Source organism: Coptis chinensis, chromosome 8, assembly GCF_015680905.1.
Source record: "Coptis chinensis isolate HL-2020 chromosome 8, ASM1568090v1, whole genome shotgun sequence".
Lineage (NCBI taxonomy): Eukaryota > Viridiplantae > Streptophyta > Magnoliopsida > Ranunculales > Ranunculaceae > Coptis > Coptis chinensis.
This window is the reverse complement of record NC_141463.1, coordinates 25,839,730-25,849,657: the sequence shown is the minus strand read 5'-3', so window position 1 is coordinate 25,849,657 and position 9,928 is coordinate 25,839,730. Positions and strand designations below refer to the sequence as shown.

Sequence of the window (9,928 nt, the reverse complement as noted above, 5' to 3'; positions counted from 1 at the left end):
ATGACGTGAAATTTTAATGAAAAATCTTGTTTGTGAAAAGCTTTTAATATATATATATATATATATATATATATATATATATATATATATATATATATATATATATATATATATGAGAAAGAGAGAGATATGATGCCACTGATGATGGTGGAATTTGTAAACGATTATGTTGATAATTTAATTTTCTGACGTATATGCGATGCACACAACCATGACGATCCAAGTATATGGTATGAATGTATGATGCATATTGATACTACAATGGAGGGAGAAAAAGCAACAGATAGCGACATATAAAAAGCATCTGTAAAGATGATAGAAATGAGAATAGGAATTGAAGAAAGGGTACCCTTGAAGAAATTGATTGATGAGTCTAGATTCATTGGTACCAATGTGATCATGTCAACTTTGTAATAGCACTTCCAATAAAGATATACTTGTATATTAGTTAAATTCAAAGTAAGTTTTATGTATTAATGATCCATTAAGTGGCAAACGTCTTCCCATTGATGCGAAATTTTGTCAGATTATGCCGTGATACCAGCCATTTAGGCACTACACTTCACATGATTCCATTGACAACGGTAATAGTATAGCAACACGTGCACAAGGTATACCCGGCCACTTGGCAGGCTGACTAATAATCTCGATTACTTTTAAAGAATCGATCTTACCGATTTATTTTCTCACTTACTACAATATAGGTTGATGGTGAGAGGAGTGCGTTACTAATTTTTGTCATATAAAATATTTTGATTATTTTCACATTTGCAAAATTCAAATTACAAATTATATTATTATTTTCTTTTTCGTTGCACAAGTACGTATCAACTTATGTTTATTGATAAATTTGAAGTAGTTTAGGGCATTTCCAATGGGAGGTGTAAAATTACACTTCTACCTAGACTCCACATAGATGCCATTAGGATTTTACAACTCTAATTACATATTATTGTATAGTCTATAAATATCCACACTCTATACTTTCCAATGGAAAAGTGTAAAAAAAATTGAATTTTAAACTTAGACGTCACTTAAAGTGACATCTCTCTTTAATTTAAACAGGGACGTCACTTTAAGTGATGTCCGAGTTAAAAAATTACTTTAGAATTAGAAAGGGACGATACTTAAAGTGACGTCCAAATTTTTTTTTGTTCGAACGTTGGTTAAAGTGTCACCCGAGCTATTTATCAACTGATAGTGAGATGGGAAATTCTCCACCTCCTCTATCAACTTAATATTCTATTATCTATGGTATACTACTCCCATTGAAAAGAGATTTTTGACATTTGAAGTATAAACTTTACCCTCTATACGGTTTACACCCTTTATTGAAGATGCCCTTAGCTAGTATGTATAGTTCAAGATAGGGGTGGGAATTTGGCCCTAACGACCCTAACCCGGCCCTGACCGACCCGACCCTAAGCCCTATAAAGCCCTCACAGAGTTTAGAGGGGTAGGGCCGAATCCTAAGGCCATCTAGAGGCTGGGGCTAAGCTAAGGTCAAAACATAGCCCGACCCTAATTCAAATTTTTAACCAAGCCCTAGTTATAGTTTCACATTTTCACTATAAATACACGCATTCATAATTGTCAACTCTTTTGTTAAATATTTTAAATTAAAATAACATTGTCCTTTATAATTTATCACTTACACCCAAGGATACTTCCAATAACTTATTTTATATAACAAAAATTTGTCAACCTATCTAGCAGCCATGAAGAACAATGAGCACTAGCCTAATAAAAAAATAAGACTTTATTCCTTTGATCATCAAATCAAAGTCTAGAACTTATTATTCTCAATTTATTTTCCCACTTACTTCTTATAAATTATATTTGTATTCACATCCAAGCCAAGTCTAGAACTAAAGGTTTCCGTCCATACCATTAAAGCGAAATAAAAAAGCAGACATTTGTAACACAGAAACTAAAAAAACAACTTTTGTCTGAAAAATGGCATTTGTAAAAAGAATAAAATATATAAGCCCGGCCCTAAAACCCGACTCTAAAACCCGACCCTAAAGCCTTTAAAGAGGGCTTAGGATAGGGTCAGAGCTTGAGATTTAGACTTATGACCCGGCCCGACTTGACCCTATGCTGAATTTAGGACCGGGCCGACCCGACCTTAATATCTTAAGGGCTTTTAAATATTTAGGGTCGGATTAGATTGCCCACCCCTAGTTCAAGATGACTAGGTAGCTTTAATTTTGAGCATATATAAATCTTTTTTCGGTAAAGATTTTTGAGCATATATACAAAAGTATGCTTTGGTCTTCTTGCAACTCGATCATTACGACAAGACGATTGAAAAGAACAACTCCGATCCTAATGATAACAAAAAAACATATTGCACATAAAAAGGGGTGACGAGGACTTTGATATTGCTTTTAAGGAACCAGCAGCAAGTTCAAAACTAAAAAAACATGCATGCTTTCTTTTATACGTACAGTATATATATTTTGGAATTAAGGACTCAAAAGAGAAATCCTACCATGCAAAACGTTAGCTAAACGCCTAAACCCATGTATTCTTTGTAGTCTATCGATCTTCTTTAACAATAATGGACAATTTACTGTCGACATTATTACTACATTAGTTCATGCTCAAGCTTTTTCTCGATCTATACCTTTTTAACATCTAATAATAAGTGAAACATCTTCATTAAAGAAACACTTTATTTGGCCCTATGTGTAGCTCATTTTGTCAAAAAGACGAACTTGTAACTCATTTAAATAATTAAGCTAAGGGTTCCACTTAACTTCATTCATATAATTCATTATTCGATCACTTTGTCTGTACATCTATATATATGCAGTTACATGTGTAAGCGCGCAGTCTTTGGATGCGATGGATTCATATGTAAACGAATTATGGAAGCTAAAATAATGTTACTGATATGCACAACGTATATATATATATAATATAATCATAGTCTTTGAACAAAACAATTAACTACTAGAAAAAGCTTACTGTCAGCTTGCACTACTAAGCCTGAGATTTTTGACATTGTAAGAAACCGCTAGCTTATTCAAGAGGTTTGAATATAAGTAGTGGGAACTACTCTTTCAAAAATTATTGTAATAAACAAATATGCGAAATGTTACTAGCTAGTTGTTATTGAGACCACAACGAATGTACAATGTTATTATTTTGCACACACTCAATACATTTTTGGTGATCTCCTCCATGTTTTTTATAAAGATTCTTAAAACCAACATATGTGAGATAATCTCGTTGAAGAGGATAACTATTATCAGGAAGTATATATATATATATTCATCCCCATGAAAGAGAAGAGTATGTGTACAAAAAGTGTTATAAAAGGGCGTCAAATGAATGAATTGATATGCAAATCTAAAAATGTTACTGGTATATAAAAAAGAAACGAAGCCCTTGTTGATGGAGCAACCAATATAAATCGGCCCATCGCAACCTAACACAATGGGCTTGGGCTTGGTCCCATGAGGATCAGAAAAACTAATGCAGTCTGTTCTATCCAGTTGTTGGTTGCTGGAGTTGAGTTGATCATGTCCACTACTCTCCTTAATCTTTCAGAAATGGGATTTCTCTGAATTCTTGTATCTCATTTTCCTCTTTAACTTAAATGGCTACTACTTTACTCCAAACCATTTCTATACCATCTCATTCTCCGACTTCTTGTCTGAACAGAAAAGCTACGTCACTGTTGCCTTGGCTCAAGTTTGCACCAAGTGCGTTTCCTGGTAGCCGCGTATTATGCACATGCAGGGTGCAACATCACACAGCTTCAAAAGGTTACTTACTTTAACTTCACTTATGAGTTATGACTTTAGTTAGTTTTTGGATGCATATTTTGTTGAATGAATTGTCACATTGTTTTTCAAATATAATTTCCAAACACCAGAACTGTCAAATACCATAGGACCATAGTCCCCAAATTTGTGAAGTGACACAGTGACAGCATTGTTGGGGTGGGAGGGTTAGCACTAAGAAATAATTGAGGGAGGTCTAATATAGTGTGGCAGAATTACATGGTTGCATGATTTCATTGGTTGGCCTTTCATATAAACACATTTGTGCTGTGAGAATGGATATGAGAGATTGAAGGGGGAGTTCGTTTGTATTGGTACATTATCAAGAAATATTATGAAAAAGAGAAGAAAGGGACGACCTATGGAGCGTTCTAAAAAGATGAAGAAGCTAAAACGAGTAAACTCTGTTTGTTCCTGTCGCTTATAGTTTCGAATGGCCTATGGAGCGTTCTAAAAAGATGAAGAAGCTAAAACGAGTAAACTCTGTTTGTTCCTGTCGCTTATTGGTAAAAAGATGAAGAAGCCACGGCCTTCCAATTATCTTTTCTTTCCCTTGGTCAACTTTATATGTTATGAGGGGGGGGTATGAAGATTATGATTATAGGACTAGTATAGGGCATGCAATGGGCATGAGTGGAGCAGAGGTGCTACTGTTGAGTGACCATCGATACTCCTCGAAGAGGGGAAAGCTATTTACCTAACCAAGATCTCAAAGCAACTTTGTCACTCGTGAGGAATGAAGGTGGTGAGGTGGGATTATGCCAGAGGGTTGCGACATTTGAAGAAAAGAGTGGCAGATATTAGGGGGTTGTTGTTCTGTTCCACCCTTGGTTTTGGAGGATAGGCATCTTGGGACAGGAGAATGCAAGATATAGAGAGGAGAGGAAAGAGAAAGAAGGAAAGATGATGTGGGAGATCAAATGGAGGAAGAAGGGGACAGACCATACGGACAATGACACTCCATTTTTTAACACCCCTCACCAAACTTATCCCAAAATTTTACTCGGATCATGGATGAAGAATGGAGAAGACATTTCAACGACGAGTCTATGTTTCTTTATCTTTTATTGTGATCTTAATGGAAGGAATCTCATGGTGGTCATCATAACTACTGAAAGAAGAAATAGAAAGTTATCAGCAAACCATATTAAGCCTGTTGTGTTGACGCCTAAAAACAAAGATTTATGCCTTTGGATCTCATCTGGCTGAAACTTATTTTCCTAAGAAACCCTTTGCCTTTGACCTTTCACCCCCTGCAACTGAACTGCACTGCCTGAGCATCCTTCAGATTACATTGATAATACTAACTGGGCTTTGGGTTGTAAATAGGGCACCTATAAATCTGCATTGGAGTGGTGAGGTACTTTGTTTAGATTTAGATAATAGGACTTGCGTCTTTTCACACCTCTTCTACGTGAACTATAGCAATTTTATGGGCCAGCTGTACTTAGGGATGACAGTGTATATGTTTGTTAAGGATTAAAAGTATTCGCTTAAACTTAAAGAATAGAGTTCATGATTTGCCGAGCTGTTCATAACACATTTTTCCCATCAATGTTTCTAGTCAATATAGGAAACCAATTTTGTGCCTTGTTATTGTAATTATGGTGATTGTGAGGGTTCCTCCGCTATATGTGTAACATTTTGAGTTCAAAGACATGTTGATCCAGAACATGGAATGGAGTGTTTGTATGTGGTTGTTGTGTCCAAATCCGCAGTTATGCTATTGAAGGTGTCCCCTTTGCAATGCTTGGCAGTGAAAAAAAAACGTAAGAAAAAGGAGCAAAAAGGAACAAAAAGAAGTCGTCCAAATAAATTGAGTTAATAGACAAGAATGTTGTGCAGGAGCAGGTGATTTTGTTTGAAGGAAGTGAATAGAAGAATATGAATGTAGTGCATATTTGTTGCCTGGACAGCTGGACTTTATTGTGCTTGGCTTTCTTGAAGCAGTAACTTTTGTTTTGTTTTGTTTGTCTTTGGTTTTTTTTATTTTCCTGATGTGGATTTGACTAATATTGTGCACAAATATAGCTACAGATTAGTCAGGTGGGAACTTGTTTTCAGTTGACATTATCAGTGTTTTTTTTGTGAGGGTTTTGGAAAATGTCTTTATGGTCATTTTTGGGAGAAAGAAGTTTCATAATTACCCTGAGTTGCATATACTTGCAACTCTTCAATGCGTAGGTTTTAGCACTTCTAAGTGCGCTCGTAAACTTAAACGAAATTCGGCCAAGGTAATCTGAGTATGTTCAAAAATCAATTGTAAAGAATGGAATGCCAACTGCAAGAATCTGCCAAGCTCAATGGTGTTGGTATAACCATGTTTACATGACAGTCAAAATATATAATCGATTGTGTTCTTCCCAAATCGGCTAACAGAAACTAATCTTGCATATAAGACCCAGTTGGTGTTAGGTGAGCTAGTCCATAATGCTTGCAATACCTTTCAACCGTGGATAACCAAATTTTATAGAAGAGACTGTGCTCTAAGGAACCAAACATGTGAGTATAGATTCATCTGAGAGTGGACATATTTGGATTCGAATTAGCTTGCAAAATAAATCTCAAAAATAGAGGCAGACTTGTCAAATTTTATATTATACAGAGTTTTCAACACCGAAATACCGAATATATGTAATTAAGACTTCACTTGTTATTTAACTATAAGTAACATATGGAAAAAAAAATTCATCATTTTGTATCTGTTACCATGGTTTGACCTTTAAAGAGAGAAGATGATTATCATATCAAGTGAATCCAATTAACACCTTTTCGGGCGAGGACAGCTTTTTTTTTGAGTTTGTGGAATTTGTAGACAAAAGACAACATAGTTTTAGCTACATTTCAAATAGTAATATTGGTTGGAGATGCAGGGGACAAATAAGGGTGAATATGGTAACACCCTATATATATATATATTGTCTTCTGTTCTTGCTAAGTACAGTTGCAAGCTTGGTGAATTCTGGTCCATGAGTATATAAGTCATTTTAAATGTCACGTACTCATTTCTGTGTGTATTTGGCCAACTTTAAGCGAATGTATATTTATGTACTTGCGGTGTTAGACGTCAAGTGTTGGAAAATGAAAAGGCACTGTCCCTGCAAGCAAACCGAGACTGCTATAGAGTACTTCTAGTTGGAAATTCGATTGTATGACTTGAGTGGATGTGATCAAGTGTGTATAGAATACTGTCACTTTTGACCATACCAACTCATCAGATAATACTCTTACTGAACATTTGAAAATTTTATTATTTTGTGCCGTGTATCGTGGATAGGGCAGGGAATCAGGTTGGGTTTGACCCGAATCCGACCCGACCCAAACCCGAATAGTTTGGGTTCGGGTTCGGGTTTGGGTCGGTCAAGTTTGGGTTCGGATATATTTTTTGGGCTTTTTTTGAATTTTTAGTGTTATCCGATCGGTTAGTCGGATTCGGTCAGGTTCGGGTCGGGTTTGGATATAATCGGGTTTGGGTTCGGGTTTGGATATTATGAAACTATTCGGATTCGGATTCGGATATAGCCATATCCGACCCGAACCCAACCCGATCCCTGCCCTAATCGGGGAATTGTGATTTTGCATGATTTAATTTTGTGGTATTGTAATTGCGTTTTTGGAACCTGGTTTAAAAAAATTTCATTGAGGCTATTGCATAACGGGTATACCTTGTGGGATCTACATGTTTGTCTATCTATACTTTACCTGCACTGCACTGGCATTTTACATTCAAAATGTACCTTCTATACAATAAGACGAGTCTTCTTGCAGTTCCAAGGAGGAACGTGTTGGCTTTGATGTTATCAAGTGTTATTTTTCAAGACGGTTCCTGTGATAATGCATTAGCCCAGCCGTCAGTTGCGTTTAGGGAGTACATTGATAGTTTTGATGGTTATTCATTCAAGTACCCTCAGAACTGGATCCCAGTACGAGGTGCTGGTGCAGACATTTTCTTTAGAGATCCGTTTATTCTGGATGAAAATCTCTCCATGTCCTTTTCATCTCCTTCGTCATCCAAATACAAGAGTGTTGAAGACTTGGGTCCTCCTCAAGTTGCAGGTGAGAAAGTGCTCAAGCAGTATTTGACTGAATTTATGTCCACTAGACTTGGTGTGCGGCGAGAAGCAAGCATCCGTTCCACATCATCTAGAGTTGCAGATGATGGAAAGCTCTACTACCAAATTGAGGTAATGTTGCAAAGAATACATATCAAATAGAAACTCAAAATGGCTGGAATCCATTACGTGAAACCACTTGTTAGGATTGCATTTATTTTCACCAAGTTGGTTCTCGTTTGAGGTATCCTAGTCAGTTACATCTCAAACTGGCAACCACAAATAATCTTGATCTGATGGCGAGAATTGTCGAGTCAGAGTGTTCTATTTATTAACTTCATAGTAGAAAAAAAACCCATGAGAAGTTCACAATTAATTTTTGACTTCAGCCTTCTAGAGTTCTAGGGCAGTATAACCTAGCATATCGTAAAGGTTTCCATTGCATTTCTAAGTGCATTCTCTTGATGCCAAATTTTTATTTTCTTGCAATGCAGGTAAATATCAAATCATATGCAAATAACAATGAGTTAGCCGTGATGCCAGAAAACAGGATACCTCGACTAGAGTGGGATCGGCGTTACCTTTCCGTTCTTGGTGTCGAAAATAAACAGTTGTATGAGTTGAGATTGCAAACACCTGAAAATGTTTTTTTAGAAGAGGAAGGTGATTTGCGCAAAGTGATGGAGTCCTTCAGAGTATTTAAGGTGACTGCTTGATTAGCAATGAGTTCCTTTCTAGCCACTATGTTGGCGATTGAGATTCTTTCTTTCTCTTAAATTCTTGGTTTACTGATACACACTTGTAGCTTTTACTTAAGGTGATGAACAAGCAAGCACATTTGTTGTAGAACATTTCCAAATCCTGTTGAACAGATATTGAAATCACACAAGCGAGAGGAGTTGTATATATGTCGGAGGACATTGCAGTTGGACCATTTTCCCTTCTGTGTTTTCAATCCAACAATTTTGGCATACATTATGAATATTTGTGTTGAAATTTTGATGTTAACTATGGGCTGACCAGGAATCTAATGGCGGAGATTCGTGGCCGTAAATGTTGCCTGTTGGCAACCCCTCCTTAAACGAAGTGAAGCGACTGAAACCTGGACTGTTTATCAAGGACACCAACTTCTTCCAAGTAAATAGAGAACAAATAGAGCCCATTTGACATATTTACCCAGATATTACTGTTGCAGATCTTTACGTTCAGTATGAAAGAAGATCTTTGCTTCTAACATTGCAGTCCATTTAACGAAAAAAAAAACTTTGCAGTCCAACCGAATATGAGAATGAACTAGCATCTAGCTTTCCTTAGGGCTGTAGTCAGTCACTTGACATAATATTTGCAACTTATGCAGTGAAAAACTCCGACCAGGTGCAGTTTAAAATCCCAAGTACTTTAGTGAGCAGAAAATTGATCAAAAATATGAAAAGAAAATTTTAAGCCAGAAAAGCATTGCAAGGTTAAACTGTACTTTTATTTTGGAAGAAAATATCCAAAATAAAAAGGGGCAGAAAAAAAAAAACGTGACTTACAGAAAATACAGGGTTCAAAAAAATTTATAATAATTAACATCTGTATGTAAGTAAAAAATATATGTACCAACTAATGCAGTGACAATTAGTCACCGTAAAAGATGAGCTAATATGGACACTTCCGACTGCTCAAAAAAAAAAAAATCGCTAGAAATCACACTTCCTATTACTTAAACGGAACAATCCTACAGATAGAATGTCTGACAGAGACGAGGTTCCAATTACACTAGGCTTCCATGCTCTCCAGAGCCTTTATCACTTCCAAACAATCTCCTTCAAATAAATATTCTGCCCCTCCCAGTCTAGTTGCCAACTTCGCTGCCACACCAGCTGCCAGCAGTTCTGCTTCTTCTGGATTCCTAGCTTGATACCTCTTCTCTGCTGCTCCTACTGGTACTCCATCCTAGTCCCAGCTCCAGCCCATCCGGAATCCCTGTCAAAGGCAGCATCAAATTTAATACAGGCAGTAGAATTTGTTATGACAGGAAAAATGTTATCAACATTTGAGTAGTTCATAGAAGCATAAGTATTTGATGACGAGGAGGCT

At 36.5% G+C, this 9,928-nt stretch overlaps 1 protein-coding gene across 1 annotated transcript; it reads left to right on the top strand.

Annotated features, from left to right (window-relative positions):
* Nucleotides 1-3,495: 3,495 nt before the first annotated feature.
* On the top strand, nt 3,496-8,824 carry PPD1 (Photosystem II reaction center PsbP family protein). The gene is made up of 3 exons (XM_086580654.1): nt 3,496-3,776; nt 7,563-7,978; nt 8,341-8,824. Exons 1-3 carry the CDS (start codon nt 3,608-3,610, stop codon nt 8,560-8,562), a joined length of 807 nt encoding a protein of 268 aa, XP_086436780.1. The 5' UTR covers nt 3,496-3,607; the 3' UTR covers nt 8,563-8,824.
* Nucleotides 8,825-9,928: the final 1,104 nt, after the last annotated feature.

What these genes read in the sequence shown, in the direction of transcription:
- PPD1 (XM_086580654.1), top strand. Translation starts at nt 3,608, where the DNA reads ATGGCTACTACTTTACTCCAAACCATTTCTATACCATCTCATTCTCCG. An exon ending in ACATCACACAGCTTCAAAAG is followed by an intron (nt 3,777 to 7,562) that starts GTTACTTACTTT and finishes GTCTTCTTGCAG; the next exon opens with TTCCAAGGAGGAACGTGTTG. An exon ending in AGCTCTACTACCAAATTGAG is followed by an intron (nt 7,979 to 8,340) that starts GTAATGTTGCAA and finishes CTTGCAATGCAG; the next exon opens with GTAAATATCAAATCATATGC.